Genomic DNA, 19,270 nt, shown 5'->3' with positions numbered 1-19,270 from the left:
TGGAATGATACTGCACAGAAGGGGGCCATTCAGCTGTCGTGTCTGTGCCAGCTCTTTGAAAGAACTATCCAATTAGTACCACTCCCCTGCTCTTTCCCCATAGCCCTACAAATTTTACCCCTTCAAGTATTTATCCAATTCCCTTTTGAAAGCTACTATTGAATCTGTTTCCACCACCCTTCCAGGCAGTGCATTCCAGACCATAACAACTCGCTGCGTAAAGAAATTTCTCCTCATCTCGGCTCTGGTTCTTTTGCCAATTGCCTTAAATCTATGTCCTCTGATTACCAACCCTTTTGTTTCTCCTTATTTACCCTATCAAAGCCCTTCATGAGTTGAGTTCATATAGTTCCATTGCATGTACTGTTTCCCAAAGCTCTTTATTTGTGCTTCCTATAAAAGTCAACTCCCATCGGCAAGCCTGTGCTTCCCATGATCCCAAACATGACCTTCTTTGCAAAATATCTGCAGTGAACCAGGACTCTTGAGTAAAAAATCTTATTTTGGGTTGAGATAGTGAGATAGTAACAGGAAAAATATCAGCTTCTGTTGGATTTTATGTAAGTATTACACTAAAATACAAGAAATGAACTGCAGTGAGATTTCTGAATACAAAATAGCCACTGTGTTTTCAGTTCTGATGAAGGGTATGGATCTGAAACATTAACTTGTCCTTTCAAACATTAACTTGTCCTGATACTACAGATGTCAACTGTGCCTCAGTGGTAGCACTCTCGCCTCTGAGTCAAAGGCTGTGTCCCACTCCAGAGACTTGAGCACATAATCTAGGGTCACAGTTCAGTACAGTACTGAGGTAGTGCTGCACTGTCGAATGTGCTGTCTCAGATGAGATGTTAAACCCGGCCAATATTTATCCCTCAACCAACATCACTTAAAAAAGAACAGCTTATCTGGTCTTTATCTCATTGCTGTTTGTGGGACCTTTCTGTGTCCAAATTGGCTGCCATGCTTCCTTCATTACAATAGTGAGTGTACTTCATTGGCTGTGAAGTGCTTTGGGACATCCTGAGGTTATGAAAGGTGCTGTATTAATGCAAGTTCTTTCTTTTTACAGATGGCCTGCTGTTTATCTCCAGCATTTTTATAGATTTCCATCGGTTTTTATATTTGTGTTTTGTTCAACTCTGGAGGCAACAGTATTACGAAGTGATTATTTAATTTGTATTCAGAGATCTCATTATAATTAATTTCGTATATTTTGCTGTATTTGTGGCATAATGAAGTTAGTATTTTTTCCTGTTAACAACTGACACATTCAACTGCAGGTCACAGTGGTTGCATGTGTGATGTAATCCAACTCCTTTCTGTGGAGTTCAGCATTGTGGGTTATCTTTAGAAAAAAATCTTCTGCAGAAGAAAACAAACTAAAAATTGCAGCCCAACAAAATTCTGCTCAGCAATAAGCTGATCCGAACAGTGATGAAACTTCATTAATATACAAGTGATTACAACATCTGAAAAGTTGAACTGGGTTCCATTGTAGCTTGAAAGCATATCAACAATAATCTGCTGCCAAGGATGAACTCTTCAGAATTACATGTATTTTCCTTCACAGCACATAAGCATTTTAAGTTTGACATCTGTCCTTTTTTAAAATTTCTAGTTAGGAGTCCATAATCCCCAAACACAAAATCCAACAGGTTCTAATGAAATATCACCACAGTGTTGATTTTGAACTACAAAAGCATAAGACTGAATCAAAATAGGACATGAATGTAAAGAGCTAGTGTGCTAATTTGATGGTTATGACTCGAAATTATAAACAACACTGATGTCAAATCAGTTCAGTGCTTATGTTCTGTGAAATAGAACACATGCCGAGAAATCTTGGCGCTAAACCACACAAACATTGTTTATTCTCTTTGTATAAAATTAATGTTCCATTAATTGAGGGTTGTTCATCTTGTATTAAATAGAAGATTATATCTGACACATTGTTCTGACCTGTACTTCAAGACCACTTTAAGACTTTTGTTATGAACAAAGATGTTTACTTGAATATGGCTCAGTACTACCAGTGACAATTCATTAAATAGTTTGTTTGTATTGAAACAGCCTATTAACTAGTTTGTTCTATTTTTACAATTTACCAATTTTATCTGCTTGCTATTTTTAAGTTGTTTTTAAATTCAATTTCTTTTCGCTTCCATATTCCTCTCCCCCTGTTGGAGAAATGCTTGCTCTCTGCTTGGCTGTTCCTTCTGATGGCATGGTCTAGATCAGCAACTCGCAGCCTAGGGAATCACAGGCATGAGCATGTTGGGTCAAATCTTGCTGAAGCACGGCATCTTGCAGCATACGCCTTTAGTTAGATTTTTTTCCTGCGCCCTTCAGCTCAAGAAATTTTTGCGCCATAACTTGCTCAAAGTGCGAGCTGATAACAGCACAGCAAAAGGAATGGGGCATTCGGGATCTTAGTGAGTGGTGGGCCCAACAGTCCATCTCCATTACCAATGAGATTTGAGGATTGAGGAAGAAACAGAGGAGCGATGGAGAAAGAGGGTGAATTAGACTGGATCAAGTCAGGTACAGAAAGAGAAGGAAAGAAAGGGAAAGAAAGATTGGATTAAGAGAGAGAGAAAAAGAGACAGAAAGGAAAAGTAAGAAAAAAAATTTAAAATGTTAAATTTTAACTTTTTTAAAGCTCTGAGAAGAATTTACTACATGCCGAAATGTGACTGAACAGTTTAAATTGTTATCTTTCTGAGCCAGAGAGGTTGATTGGCATTGCATTAAAAATTATCATGTCGTTAAAAGGGTACTTACGCTCTTAAATGCCAGCCCTACCTTTCTGTGGCGAGTTTAACGGGCAATTAACATGCAAGTCCAGCAAGTTCTTAAATAGTGCACAGCAGAAACTTCCCCAAATTTGGTACTAAAGGGCCACTTTTGTGAAAGGGGTGCAGTGGTGGTATGGTGGGAAGTACATAAGCGTATTTCTTATCAGGAGTACATGGAATGTACCGTGTGAGAGTTTGTGAAATCTGCTGTTTTTTAAATGGTTATTCTGCGCTCCCAACATGGATTGGGCCATGCCTGCATTGGGAACATGTAGGCTGTGAGAGCAGGATATCTGGTGTAACAGCAGATTTAAAACACTGCTGCTGTGTTTTAAAAGAGAAGACCCCACCTTAGTGGTGGAAGAGTGTAGTGATAATGGGGGACTTCAATTATCCTAATATAGATTGGGTAAAAAACAATGTAAAGCACTGAGAATAGAGATTTCAAAAGAGAAGTCGCATTCCCCATCACTTAATGGAATACTCCAATCTATTGCTTCAAATGTGCCAGAACAAGACCCCCAAGCTTTTCATATAATCGGAAAACTATTTGACCATGGCACAGTATGACTGGGTAAGTTACACTGTGTGTAGATCAAATCTGATGGGTAGCACCATTTGTTGTGTTACTGTTGAATTGTATCCCTCAAAATGGTTGGCAGGTGATATGCTTTCACTTTGTAATCATCGTGGGGTTGTAAAAATATACATACATATATAATCACTTATAAAACCCATTTGCAGAGCTAGTGAGCTCTGTTTACTTCCCTTTGAAACAGTACCCTGGATTACTCCTTAAAATGCAGAAAGATGAGTTCGCTGAAACATCTCAAGGGTGTTGGTCATCCAGGATATGACCACAGTACTTAAACCACAAAACCAGAACAGTAATCTTCTTCCCCCAAAATATCAGCTTGACCTTTTTTTGCGTATCAAGCATTTTACCCTTATAGAGTCATAGACTCATAGAAAGTTATGGCACAAAATGAGACCAATCGGCCCATCGTGTCCGTGCCGGCTGAAAAAGAGCTATCCAGCTTAATCCCATTTTCCAGCACTTGGTCCATAGCCCTGTAGGTTACGGCATGTCACGTGCTCATCCAAGTACTTTTTGAATGAGTTGAGGGTTTCTGCCTCTACCACCCTTTCAGGCAGTGAGTTCCAGCCCCCACCACCTTCTGGGTGAAAAAAGTTTTCCTCAGCTCCCCTCTAATCCTTCTACCAATCACTTTAAATCGATGCCCCCTGGTCACTGACCCCTCTGCTAAGGGAAATAGGTCCTCCTATCCACTCTATCTAGTCCTGTCATAATTTTATATACCTCAATCAAATCTCCCCTCAGCCTCCTCTGTTCCAATGAAAACAACCCCAGCCTATCCAATCTTTCCTCATAGCTAAAATTCTCCAGCCCTGGCAACATCCTTGTAAATCTCCTCTGTACCCTCTCCAGTGCAATCACATCTTTCCTGTAATGTGGTGACCAGAACTGTATGCAGTACTCAAGCTATGGCCTAACCAATGTTTTATACAGTTCTAGCATAACGTCCCTGCTCTTTTATTAGCCGAGGCATAGAATATAAGAAAGTATCCCGTATACCTTTTTGACCAATTATATACCTGTCCTGCTATCTTCAGGGATCTGTGCACATGCACTCCAAGGTCCCTTCATTCCTCTACACCTCTCGGTTTCCTCCCATTTATTGTGTACTTCCTTGCTTGTTTGCCCTCCCCAAATGCATTACCTCGCACTTCTCTGGATTGAATTCCATTTCTCACTTTTCTGCCCACCTGACCAGTCCATTGATATCTTGCTGCAGGCTACAGCTTTCCTCCTCACTGTCAACCACTCAACCAATTTTTGTATCATTTGCAAACTTCTTGATCAAGCCGCCCACATTCAAGCCCAAATCATTAATAAATACCACAAAAAGCAAGGGACCCGGTACTGAGCCTAGCGGAACCCCACTGGAAACAGTCTTCCAGTCACAAAAACACCCGTCAACCATTACCCTTTGCTTCCTGACACTGAGTCAATTTTGGATCCAACTAGCCACTTTCCCTTGAATCCCATGGGCTTTTACTTTTTTGACCAATCTGCCATGTGGGACCTTGTCAAAAGCCTTGCTAAAGTCCATGTAGATTACATCAAACGCGTTACCCTCATCGACCCTCCTTGTTACCTCCTCAAAAAATTAAATCAAGTTAGTCAGTAACGACCATCCCTTAACAAATCCATGCTGACTCTTACTTTCTAAATGACGATTTATGCTGTCCCTCAGAATTGATTCCAATAACATGCCCACCACTGAGATTAGACTAACTGGCTTGTAATTACTCGGTCTATCTTATGGCCTATCTAGATCAGTTTGACAAATTAGTGCTGTTTGTGATAAACGTCAGAGCAGTTTTATATCATAGGGAGTGAAATTCAACTTTGGCAGTGACATCAAATGGCTTGTTTTGCAGCCGGCCAATTTTCCCTTCCGCTGGGATTGATTTTAACTGTTCCCGTCGGGTGGGAAACAAATGGCAGTGGGTTGGCAAGTTTGAGAAGTCAAATTGGGTGACGTATAAAACGGAGGGCTGACTTGCTGTTGCCGTTTCTCTCCCGGCGGGATCGACCTCGTTGACTTCAATGGAAAGGAAAATCTTTGTGCACCCGCTGAAGTTGAATTTCACACTCATGTTCACTGAGAAATGTGCCCATACTAATTTCACTTAAGACCCTTAACGGGCATCGCACATAGCAGAGATAATCCTGTCAGCCTGACCTGGTTTGAGCCCATGTCCTACAGTTGAAATGACCATTTTTCAACCAGTTCCACAAGGGGAAGTTTATTCCCAATAGAAATAAGATTCCCTATTCAAGTTTTAAAAACAACAGATCCAGAGATTGCTGCAGATGTAATGGAAAATAACTGAGCGGGATGCAGTTGCTGAACAAAAGCTGAATTATAGTTTATGTAAACATAGAAAAATCCCATTATGTTGCCAAAATATTTTCAGGGTGATATTGAATATTGCAACAAAGCAATGACACATTATTGGCATAGTAATAATACATTTGTGTTTACATTTGGTAAAGTAGTGCTGTAACACATGCTTCAGGCACTCATGGTCACTGAAGACATATGGTGTAGAAATTGATATGCGTTGCGCCAGTTTCTTGGGCCTAAGACGGGTGCAAAGCATACCAATTTAGCAGTGACATGGTCTGTGACCAAATAGAGCAGGCATTGGGCCCACTGCTTAATTTGTGGGGATCTTTCTTTGGGCATCCTGGGCAGAAGCATTAGGCCCCTGAAATATGTAAATTGGGGGCCTAACACCTGTTGAAGGTGTTGACTGAAAAACTCGTCTGCATTGAGCGGGACAGGCGTAGGGCCTACCCCGCTCATGATTCTTCAGCAGTCCCCACGATCACCGCTCTCTGTAGTGTGATGGAATACTCTCCACTTGCCTGGATGAGTGCAGCTCCAACAACACTCAAGAAGCTCGACACCATCCAGGATAAAGCAGCCCGCTTGATTGGGACCCAATCCACCACTCTAAACATTCACTCCCTTCACCACCGGCGCACAGTGGCTGCAGTGTGTACCATCCACAGGATGCACTGCAGCAACTCGCTAAGGCTTCTTCGACAGCACCTCCCAAACCCGCGACCTCTACCACCTAGAAGGACATGAGCAGCAGGTACATGGGAACAACACCACCTGCACGTTCCCCTCCAAGTCACACCATCCTGACTTGGAAATATATCGCTGTTCCTTCAACGTCGCTGGGTCAAAATCCTGGAACTCCCTAACAGCACTGTGGGAGAACCTTCACCACACGGACTGCAGTGGTTCAAGAAGGCGGCTCACCACCATCTTCTCAAGGGCAATTAGGGATGGGCAATAAATGCTGGCCTTGCCAGCGACGCCCACATCCCATGAACGAATAAAAAAAAGACCACTCCAACCCTCCTTCCCGGGATTCCTCTCTGCTACCGGCGAGGTGGGTGGCGCGACATTGGTGTTTTCGCTTGGGCAGCTCGCGCCGAATATGTTAATTAGGCCTGAGGTCCAATTTCCATTGATCTGGCCTCGGTATGGGCGCACACTGGTTGTGCGGCACTGAGTCAGGCCAGACTAGTTTCTGGGTTACATCCATGGGTTTATACTGAGTTCCCATATGGTGATTGCTGTCATGGAAGTTGGTGAGCACTGGTGAAGCACTTCTCAATTCGGAGTGAGGGAAAAATCAGAGTGACAGTTAATACATGTCACTCTTGTGCACTCTAACAGGCTTAATTGGAGGCTGAATTGTAGTTAGTTCGAAATGTGGAAGCAGTTAGTCTACCCATTATCTCAGGGATGATTCACAGTGCAATTAGTGCACACCTTAATTAGGAAGGGAGAAAATTAGATTTTTTTTTCATTGGGTGAAATAGTCTTTGAAATACTGAAAAGTGGATGTTTCAAGATATTTATTTTTCAAAGCTGAATGCAAAATGCACTTAGTATCTGGTCTAAAAAGCAGTGTAATATGTAACTGTCAATCTACAATGGTGCACAAAATCTTCAGACTGACATTACCCATTTCTAGTCAGTACGACAGCACCGTACCTTAATTATGACTTGTGATTAGACTTTTCCAAGTTCCTGTGATGTACATAGGACCCCAACACAATATTGAGGTACCAGCGAGTGTGCGTGTGCTGCGAATGCCACACCTATTGGTGCCAGACTTTGAGAAGCCTAAGCAGCGGTCCTTATAGGGACCACTGCAGGCCGCTCAGAAAACAGCCCAACTAAGTAATAAGATAAAAATCTTCTGGCCTATCTGTATCCTCTCCATGATTATCCCCCCTTTTAAGGTAATACCACCAGCCTGCAGAGCGGTCAGAATTTCCTGACCCCCCCATTACAGTGTTCACAGTCCACGAGCAGTAACCAAAATGAGGCCCAGCCCTTAAATTGGCTCGGGCCTTATGGCAAAGACTTTGGGTGGGCAGCATGATCCCTCCTCCTATTGCCTGCCCGAAGTCCACCCAAAGTGAAAATCTACCCCAGTATTGGGTCATTTATCTGACTGCTGTTTGTGGGACCTTGCTATGTGCAAATTGGCTGCTGCATTTTTCTGCATTCAACAGTGACAACATTTCAAAAGTATTTAATTGGCTGTGAAGCACTTTGGGATGTGAAAGGTGATATAGAAATGCAGTCTCTTTCGCATACTGCGATGAAATAATCTACATGTTATTCCTTGTGGATTGTCCCACCATTTCCTTTAATCATTCCATGAACATTTTTTGTGTGATTTGTGCAGCAAGGGATATTTCATTAATTTAAGAACATTTAGAAGGTGAGGTTAATCTGTCACTTCTACCCGAAAATGTTGATAAAATCAGCAGAGAAAAAACTCAAAATTCACCTACAGATATAGCTTCTGACTTAAATCTCTGTGTATCCTTTCACCTCATTATTTCATTCAGTTGGTCTGTATTTTTTCATTCATGATTCCATTTTCATTTTCTTTGTTTTATGTTATTACCTTTTTATTTTTGCTCTAATTTGTTGTTTTATTTTTTACAATAGTTTCTGAAATTTTCTGGGACGATAACTTTTTTAATGTTCTTTCAACAACAGCTCACATTTATATAGCGCCTTTAATGTAATAAAACATCCCAAGGCGCTTCACAGGAGCGCAATCAGACAAAAATTGACACCGAGCCAAAGAAGGAGACATTAGGACGGGTGACCAAATGCTTGGTCAAAGAGGTAGGTTTTAAGCAGCATCTTAAAGGAGGAGAGAGTGGCAGATGGGCAGAAAGGTTTGGGAAAGGAATTCCAGAGCTTCGGGCCTAGACAGGTAATGGCACGGCCGCCAATGGTGGACTGAATGAAGTTGGGGATGTACAAAAGGCCAGAGTTGGAGGAACGCAGAGTTCTTATGTTCTTATGTTTTATGGTTGAAGGAGGTTACAGAGATAGGGAGGGGCGAGGCCATGGATGTATTTGAACAGGAGGATAAGAATTTTAAAACTGAGGCATTGGTGGACCGGTAACCAATGTAGGCCAATGAGCACAGGTGCAATGGGTGAAAGGGACATGGTGCGAGTTAGGATACGGGCAGCAAGCTTTGGATGAGCTGAAATTTACGGAGGGTGCAAGGGGGGAGGCTGGCCAGGAGAGCATTGGAATAGTCAAGTCTGGAGGTAACAAAGGCATGGATCATTGCAGTTCCTCTATTATGCAGGAAACTGCTCCAACCATATCTTCATGTTATAACAATTCTATAGTAACCAATTGCAATTCATTGAGACCACCAAGACATGAGTAACATGACGATGAAGTTGTTTGAACTTATTATTAGGATGCAGGTTCATGCTCACTAATCCTATATGGAAAGTCCACAGTCTGAAGTATATTGTCAAGAAAAGCAGCATTGGCAGAGGCTCAGGAGTAGGGCATTAGCCCATCCCTGGGGAGAGGAATTGTGTGTGATGCTGAGGCAGCTAAAAATGAGGAGTAAGAAACAGCTGTTTTCCTCTGCGGTTTCAGGATACAGTTTCATCACTATGAAGAAGACAGCCTGATGCTATAGAGATTGAAGTAATCATGTTCTTTTACTAGCTGTTTCACACAGTTAGACACCAATAGAATAGTAATAGTAGGTGACCTTTGTGAAGCAACATGGAATGAAACTGGAGACCTGTTACTAAATTGCTATGACCCAGACTAATGAGAAGCTTTTTTTTATTGTGCAGTGATTAATTTTATTTTTATTTTTTCCTTCCAGCCGAGCCATTAAAGCCAACCCAGATCTACTTCCAGAAACACCCTGGGCGAATATCTTTTACAATGACTTTTGGGGAACCCTTCTTACACACAGTGGTAGCCACAAGTCCTACCGCCCACTGTGTACACTTTCCTTCCGTTTCAACTGTGCCTTTGGAGGTTTGGATCCCTGGGGCTATCATCTTGTCAACGTACTATTGCACAGTGCAGTCACTGGCTTCTTCACAAACTTCTCCCGGGTGCTGTTTGGCAATGGCTATTGGACTTTTATTGCAGGCCTACTGTTTGCAACGCATCCGATCCACACCGAGGCAGTGGCAGGAATTGTAGGACGAGCAGACGTCGGAGCTGGGCTCTTTTTCCTCCTTTCTTTAATGTGTTACATCCGGCACTGTGGGTGTAGGGGACGTTCTCCATGGAGCTGGGCCTGGTTGTTTGGAAGCTTCATGTGTGCCGCCTGCAGTATGCTCTGGAAAGAGCAGGGAGTAACTGTCCTGGCTATTTCAGCTGTCTATGATGTTTTTGTAGATCACAGGCTCAAATTGTACCAGCTCATCTCATTGATTCACAAGGTAAGCCCTTTCAGATTAATGCGGGAATTACTGGCCACATAATAACAGGGTAACTATGAGTCCATGCTGCAGGCAGGGAGCCTCACCCACTGGTAGTGCACATCAGGAACTCGGGTGCGGGCTGCCCATGATTTTCTGACTGGCAGCACAGCCTTATAAAATTATCTCTTCAGTGAAACTCTGTGTTCTTTTTGTGCTGTCATGCAAATGCTGATCACAATTATACTAAGTGGCTTCCAGTTTTGTTGCTTTTTGGCAGTTGCATGCGACCTTCAGATTGCATTTTGATCTGTTTATGCACTTTGTGTCGATGCCAATATGAACCACATCAGGGACTGGTGTCATGCTGATACTGATTTGGACATGTGTCAGTAAGATGGGCAATGGAGTGAATGGTAAATTGCCCCTCCCTTGTACTCATTGTGCTTACTGCATCCCCCTCAGTGCAGACAACAGCTACAATGGTTCCATTTGTTTGCAGTTAGGATCCTTGTTCAATTTGGAAAAAAAAGTTATAGCAAAAAATTAATTGTTCATGCCAGTTTTGAACTGGCATGAACAGCATTGGGCATGGGCGCAAAGTAGTGCAGAGCTGCCTGACTGATCAAGTTGGCAGTGCCACTATTTTACCCACAAATATTTGGACACTGAGCTTTGATTGAGGCACCATTTCTTAGCATAGGAACTGACCTGATTGAACAGTTTCTCAAAAAATGTCTTAGAAAATTCAAATTTATGTATCACCAATTTCCTCCCCTCCCTCCACCCCCAAGGTGTTTATCTTTGTTAGGGTACAGTTCTACGTGCACTGGTACTTCACTCCAGTAACTACTATTCATGTGTAAGCCTTGACATTATGGGTCAGCAGGCTATTCAACCATGGCAGCGGGGTCATCACAGCTGAGCTTGATCTTGTGCTCAGTCGAAGTCCACAGTTGCTGGAAAGAGCAGGGATTTATCCCCCCTTACAACTCGGGGGCTCAGGCCAATTGTGGTCCCTTAATCACTGTCCCACCTGAGATCAGCTAACTCGACACAGGCCAGGAATCAAACCTGGGAGTTTTCTGGTCTGAATAACTCAGCTACTCATTACTTAAATCTGCTAAGACAAATAGGGAAGCATTAGTAGGAACATAGGAATTGCTAGGTGAGAAAAGACCAAGGTCATCTGGTTCACCGTCTACCGTTCTGGTAGTCACATGATATAATAATAATGGAGTTGTTGACTAATCATAGCAATCAATCTCTATCAATTAGCCTACAACAGACCCAGACATGGTGCGAGGAAAACCCTAGTGGTGGACAGCTTTGAGAACCATTGGTCCAAAGTCACCTTTTCCCTCCCAAACTTGCTACATTTAGCTATATTCTAATATGATTTCTACAAAAATATTTTTTATGCATTGTCAAGTGGCTGGCATATAATGATTTGTCTGACAATGCAATGTACTGTATTTTGAAAGGCAGCAATCAACATTTGTGACGTTTTAAAGCGTCATTCTTTATTCAATTTCCATTGCAGACAGCCAGTTCTAACAATGCAAGAAATTAATAGATTATATAACTATTAATCCATATATTTAATCCATGGATTTTGATTGGTCCCAATGAAGGACCTAAATGTGATTTTAAAATGTGTCAAAGAAACCTCAGAGACTTTTGTTTTTGAAGTAGCGAGTGATTGATAGGTTCAGGAAGTCAGACTGGCAAAAGTGCCTTGTCTACAAGCTCTTTGGTAAAGTTGCACATTGGTCCTATACAAAGGGTTTGCAATGGTTCATATTATTGACTTAAAAAGTTGATAATACTTATAAGCTACGCTTGCTTTACGTATCACAGTATTGTCATGGTGCTTCAGTAAATTAAAATGACAAATGCACAGCAGAGATGTGAAATTTCACCTGCCAGCTAAACAATAGACAAAAACCAGAGGAGTGTTTTAGAGGAGATGTTTTATAGTGTATTTCAATTAAGTTTAATTCTTTTAAACTACTGTCTAGGTATAACAGAGCTAGAAGTGGATTTTGCTGTCAGGGCAGCTGCATTTACCATAAATGAAATCGGTAAGCTCCATGATGGATTAGTGAGTTTATCTACTGAGTAGCTGAACTATATGCTCCAGGAAAGCACATGTCTGTTGGTCTGTGCTGGTGTTGTGGTAGAGGCACTGCAATTGGCATCAGCACCACTGGGCTAGGTAGGAGAAGATTGATCAGGGTTTTCATTTCTGATTGTTTTAGAGTGATCCACGTGTGCGTGAACTTTGAATGAAGACAGTTTGGGCTCACTTATGATGGTTGAGTAGCCTAGCGACATTTACAGACATGAATAATGACCATTTGGGTGAGGTACTGGAAGGTGACAAGCACCTGTGGAACCAGAATGGGATACACAGCTGTGGCTGGCAATCTTCATGTTCTCATTGAAGAACAGCAATTTGAAAGCATAAGTCACACAAACAAACTATGACTGAGGAATATTAGAAGCATACACACATGACCTGCTATACTTTGTGTCAATTTAGGAAAATATAGTTCCTCTTTACATCACAAATATACCCAGAAGGTTGTTAATAGTATTAGAAACACATTCTGAATATAACTAGAATGTTGCATAATAATACAGCCATGTAATAATGTATATATCTGCATATTTGAGATTACGTTTGTATATTTATATGTATTTCATTTTTAAGTACCGATAGCATTATAGATTGGACCTACATGGATATATTGTAATATTATCTCCTTGATGAACTGCATATATCTGGTGCAGCATGTGTACAATCAAATACATTATGTCAAAGTCATATTAATGACAGGATACCTGAATTACTGGCCATAAGAAAAACCCTGCAGTGTTGCAGCTGGAGATGAGTGGACATATTAATCCGCTGAGGCCTGATGTGTGTATGGAGCAGGCTGGGGCCTAAGAAAGGAGCCATTAATCAAACCAACTGCACGTGTCCATCTGTCAAGCCAAGGATGGACTAATTTAGGCATCCTTGTAAATACTGCTTTCGTCCAGCTCGTTTTCTTCAAGTATTTTTGTGGAGACAGGAAATCTAGTCGCCAAAGGGCACAGCTGACCATGCCAAACATTCTGTAAACACATGACAGGAATGCAAGGATCTGAACTTTAAAAAAAAAACATAGGGCAAGAAAGGGTGCACTTTGGAAGCCAAGAAACACATGCACAATTTCAAAAGGAATGCCAGCACCTTTTTATTAGATTATCTCAGTCTGTGGACATTTTAGGAACATGTGATAGCATACCCATTGAAAACCTCATCAAATTAAACCTGCTCCTTTTAATCACAACAAGAAAATGTTGCAAAGAAAGCAGACTAATAAATAGTATTGCTGCAATAACTTTTAATAGCACAAGTCATGCTGCGTGGATTGAGTGCAAGCACTGTTGTTATAACTGTGGAACTTGGCTTGCAAGGAAAAAATCAGAAGTTCTGCATTAGTTCCGGGGGTGTGTAAGAAAAATCTCTGTTGGAATTGACCAGTTTTAAAAAAAGAAATAAAATTACAAATACAGTACCACTATTTTTCAACAGCTAGTTGGTTGGTCTAACTCGTGATGTTAATCAAAAAAAATCTCTCATTTCTCAGATGAATGGCAGTGAACTCAATGAAAAGGCGAACATGCGTAAAATGGAGATGTATTGTCAATTTGATTTTTGCTGGATCTCAAACACTGTGCAACCAATAGAGGTCTGCGACAAAGGGATGATGCAGCGTTTAATAAGAAGCATGTTAACTGGAATAAATACACCACCTTCTTCAGGGGAGTGAGAAAGCAGCTTTAATGTATGATCTGAATTTTTAGTGTTTTGCTAGGAAGGAAGGGAAAAAAACATGGTAACCAGATGGCATTTATATGCTCTACTTGTTTGATAATAGTTCCTGTCAGCAAGTGATAAGCTGGAAACACATTTTGTTCACGGTGTGCTTTTGCACCAGCACCTGCTCCTCAGCAACATGTAGACAGGTTTACAGCTATTTCAGCCATTGGTCAGCTTGGTTTTCTATTCACAATAAAGATTCCTCCAAATACCTTAACTGGTTCACTTGTATCAGAACAATTTTTCCAATATGCTACATATCTGTTGTTTCTTCACTCTCCATGCTGATTGAAGTCAAACTTTACCTGTCTCTAACTGGAGTGCCATTGCAAGGAGCCCGAGAGATTTACTTTCATCAGGCAAAGCACAGTTAAATCTGTTTGCCTTTTTGCTAAGCTTTGATATATAATGTATGTAATTTACCTACAGAGAATCTGAAAGCTAAAAGTCACTTAGGCTGTATTTATACTGCAGCTCCTGGTCTCAGATTACTATCCATGGTCAGCAGAGTGGGGTGGCATTGGCCACTGTGCATTACTGCAAATTGCATTGTGGTCAGCCACGAGGAGCCCTATGTACGTGTCCTTGGATGCACACATAGGGCTCTGTTCCTCCGATGTAGCTGGGAGCATCCACCTTCTCCTACCATTGAAATTTTTTTAGGAGTTTCCAGGTGGCCCAATAATCCCCCTCCCCCCACCCACGCAGGGCACTTTAAAATGTGGCTTTGTACTGGGCTGAAGTTATACAGTGATGGTGCGAACTTAAACTGGTGTGAGATGGCCTTCAGGAAGGAATCCCTGATTGTTTGGCTTAGTGCAGATTGTGATATTGACTCCTGAGTTATACAGTCACTGTTGCATCAATGTGCATCCCAAACCATTTCACATAAACATAGGAGTGACAGTATAACTGGTCTCTTAGATTTATTTCACAGAATGGTGGATGAAGTATAACTTCAGCGAGGGCACAAAACAGGTGGCAGTGGATTGACCGCCCCTTATACACTGCCCCAATTTCCTTTCTATTGACTTTAATGGAAAAGGAAATTGGGCATGGTGTATAATAGGCATCTGATCTGCTCCTGTCTGTTTTGTGCCACCGTTGAAGTTATATTTCATGTTGAATATTTCTCCAGTTCTAGCTCCCAGCACAAATTAATCTAGGCAGTAAACTAGTTTCAAAATGGATGTTTTTTTTTTACTTACTGAGAACAATTGCTTACAGCTTTACGGTGGCCATCAGCAGCTTTCTTCCCCCAACCCACAACATGATCATGTGATCATTGTGACAATGTTGAATGAGATAAAGAGGAAAATTAGCTATGTCAGCACAGGGAGGGTTTTTATAATTAGCAGATTTGTCTGAGTGATTCAACAGAAGTCTGTTAATAATTACGCTGTGCTCTTAAAGCAAGCAGCTAATAGTTCTCAAATTCATGTGTAATTTTAGTCAGCAGCAAGCAATGTGATATTATGGATTGGTAACAAAAGACTAACAATCATTCCACATCAATCAGTGACTACTAGCGTTCTTTGTATTAAACAGAAGTTATTTAGAACCTGCAAGTTTTCCTTTAAATTAACTACATTTGACATTGCTGGAAGTAGAATTGCTGTTGGTAATCTGTCACACTGAAAAATCTACCATTTTTAACACAATGAATTAGCTAAATCTGGTGTACCGTTCATGCCACAAAGACAGGGCAGCCATTTTGAATGTGGATGGTTTGAACAGATTGTGACTTCATATTGCTGCTCATCTACAGCCTGACCTCATTTGTCAGGCAGTCCATGTGACAATGATGCACACAATTGGCAACTTATTACATCTGTCAATCTCTCAGATTCAGAGATGAGGTGAAACTAGCTCGGACAGGGAAATATCCTAACTCCTTAGAAATAAAAATATAAGACTAGAAATTACTGTTGGCAAATGAATGCTTAACACATTTATGTGATAGTACTTTAATGGATGTATGAATGCATTAATTTTAAGTGGGTTAGTGCTTCTATTTAAATAGCAGACACAGGAATTTCATGTATATGTATTAAGTGTTTGTCCACTAATATCACCAACAGTAATTTCTAACCTGGAACAATTTATTTTTCTGGAGGGATTAGAAGGGAACACCTTATCCCAAAGTAGCTTTTCCACAAAGTACTCAAGAATATTCATCACCAATAGCTTTTTAAATCAAAATTTTTACAAAACAATGACATTGCTACAAATCAAAGATCAAACATGGCTGTGGATCATGGTCAAAATAATGGGGCTATGCAGAGCTCTACTTAAAGGAAGCAGTGATTGATTATTTCAGCCGGTGTTTCCCCTGCTGCAAATTTAGTAGAGCAGCTTATGGTAGAAGCACAATAATTCACCGTGTACAGGGTTTCCCCATGCTTCTAAACAAAATGAATAATTTATTGGTGGAGCTAGTCATTGGTAAAATTGCTAATCTGTTAGATCATGACCGCAGTCTGTTTTGTGCAGCTGTGTATAGCAGGTGTGGAAGCAGTGCTTGCTTTTACGTGGATCTGTTGAACCACTACCACAGAGTGCTAGTTTAAGTTTGCCATCTTTAATTAAGCCTCAAAATGGGGTCAGTAGTCTTACCGCCCCGCTAACCCTGACAATGCAGCTGGCAACATTTTGAAAGCGGACAACCGCTGGGCTCCCAAAGCCCCCTTTCAATATACAAATGGAGGTACCAGGACCCCAATTATCATTTTAAGTTGCATGTTCCATGGGCAATATAGCTGAAGAGGCCCAACAAAGGTAACTTTTTAATATTTTTTTGGGGGCCCCAAGGATCAGGAGTGTTCCTCTGGGGTCCACAAACGTAATCTGGACCGCTGCCGCCCCGGGACCCCCCCACTCCTCCACAATCGTTCCCCACTCCCCCCCCACTCCCCCCCCCACTCCCCCCTCCCCCCCCACTCCCCCCTCCCCCCCCACTCCCCCCTCCCCCACGATCGTGACCCCCACTCCCCCACGATCGTGACCCCTCCCCCCCCACTCCCCCACGATCGTGACCCCCTCCCCCCACTCCTCCACGATCGTGACCCCTCCCCCACGATCGTTCACCACTCCCCCCCCCACTCCCCCCCAACTCCCCCCACTCCCCCCTCCCCCCCCACTCCCCCCTCCCCCACGATCGTGACCCCCACTCCCCCACGATCGTGACCCCCACTCCCCCACGATCGTGACCCCCTCCCCCCCACGATCGTGACCCCCTCCCCCCCCACTCCCCCACGATCGTGACCCCCTCCCCCCCCACTCCCCCACGATCGTGACCCCCTCCTCCCCACTCCCCCATGATCGTGACCCACTCCCCCACGATCGTGACCCACTCCCCCACGATCGTGACCCCTCTCCCCACTTATCTGGCTGTAATCCGGCGAGCTTCATTAGGACGTTCATTTGACAACCTACAGCTTACTGGCTCAATGTAAACGAGGAAGGGAATCTCAAAGTCACGCCTGCCTCTCTGCCACGGGTACGTGAGACTGACTGGCACGTTTCCCCGGTCGGTCGCCCTAATTTGTTAGAAAATAGTGAATTATTATTAATTAACTAATGGGTAGAGGAGTAATGCTTTCTAGGTTGAAAAAAATACAGAAAAGAACAATGCTACTCCAGCTTCTCCAATTAACTTGACAAGTCAAGGTACCTTTCATTACTATGGGCAAACAGAGTCCTTTACCATAACATTTGGCTGTGATTCATTAATCACCTTTTATTCTGAAAAATCCCAGTATTTTAAGATGTGCAAAGTAACTAGCTGTTCCAGAATACCTGTCAGAATATCCTAACGGAGTGAAGGAATTCTGGGATCATTGTTTTACATCACATGCTGGCCTGCAGGAGATGACCTGAATATCGGCAGCTGCCACATAATTTAATAACAATTTAAAACTGACTTACGGGAAGGTTACCTTGGAATGAGACCTTTCTGTTTTGAAGCACAAGACAAGCATCGATAGCTTGTGCATTGCCCTGTGTGTTAATGACTGCTTAATGGGGAATCTTTTTGAACAGTGCAATATTTGGAGTTAATGGACCAGATTTTACTGTCAAAATAACAGTGAGGCTAACAGCGCTCACCGTTATTTATGCGCAAATCGGACAGCACCTTAAGGCAAGCGGAGATATGCAGTTAAACGCAAAAATCTGGAAGTTGCTGTTTGAGATACACCGCTCCTCCATAAGCTGGGTGAAAACGGCATTTCACCGTCCAGCTCCCCATTCAACTGTATTGAACGCCGTGAAGTTCCAGTACTGACGTCGTAGATACAGACTAAACTCACCACAAGAAGTTAGGGCTTGTCCATTCCAGTCTATGTACCTTTTTAATGGCGTGATAAGTCTTAATTACTGCCAAACAACCTCTCTGGCGCTGAAAATTAACTTTTACAAGTTTGGAGTCTCATTCCTTCAGCTTTTAATTGTTGTTGGAGATTTAAAAAAGAAATAAAATTGTTTTTTGTCTTTTTCTTTCTGTCTCTTTTTTCTTTCTCTCCTAATCCAATCTTTCGTTCCCTCTCTTTATTTTGCTTTCTGTACCTGATTTAACATTGAATTCACTATTCCAAATTACACTTCCTGGTTCAGACTGCTGCTCATTAATGATTCTTCATCAATGATTGGTTAAGGAGATACACAGTTGCTTGGCCTGTTCACACAGGTCCCAGATGCCCTGTAGAGGGCAGTGTGCCATTTGGAGCTCTCGCTGACAGCAACTTGCTGTGCAAAACCCCAGAGAAAGCCTATGGGCAAGTGCAAGGCTAACGAACGGCTGGTGTCATTCATTCGCCGCTCACAGCAAAATCTGGCCCGTTATCTACTTAGTGGCCAAAGAACTATCTTCTGATTTCAGCTTTGACAATAGGAGAGAAACATGCTGATATTTTTACTGTACAAAAATATTTTCTAAACTGTATTAGTTTGGCACAGTTTCAGCACTAATTGGTTCTGGCTATACTGGGAAATGCATGGCCTAACCCTTTAATTCCCCAGTTGTAATACTGCATCCAGTACAGTATATAGCGATTAATATTGAAAAGTGCAGTTTTCCAAATTTCATATTCATCACATCTCAGAATGTATGAAGGAAAAAAAAATCACGTCAGTGATATTTTCAGCTGAAATGTGGTTATATATTCAGAATGTTGTGTTGAATTCATGACAAACTTTTACAAATGTGTATTAATAATGCAAATTGTCCATTTAAAAACTAAATTACAACAGATTTCTATGCAA

General features: G+C 42.0%; 1 protein-coding gene across 2 annotated transcripts in view; it reads left to right on the top strand.

Annotated features, from left to right (window-relative positions):
- The window catches only part of LOC137334633 (protein O-mannosyl-transferase TMTC2-like), a 127,224-nt gene that overhangs the window by 37,591 nt on the left and 70,363 nt on the right, over window positions 1-19,270 (top strand). For both annotated transcript variants that reach the window (XM_067999459.1, XM_067999458.1), the window contains exon 2: window positions 9,585-10,155. In XM_067999459.1, the coding sequence (XP_067855560.1) occupies window positions 9,585-10,155 (571 nt within the window). The remainder of the gene's footprint in view (window positions 1-9,584; window positions 10,156-19,270) is intronic.

Source organism: Heptranchias perlo, chromosome 18, assembly GCF_035084215.1.
Source record: "Heptranchias perlo isolate sHepPer1 chromosome 18, sHepPer1.hap1, whole genome shotgun sequence".
Lineage (NCBI taxonomy): Eukaryota > Metazoa > Chordata > Chondrichthyes > Hexanchiformes > Hexanchidae > Heptranchias > Heptranchias perlo.
This window is presented reverse-complemented; position numbering and strand designations above follow the sequence as displayed.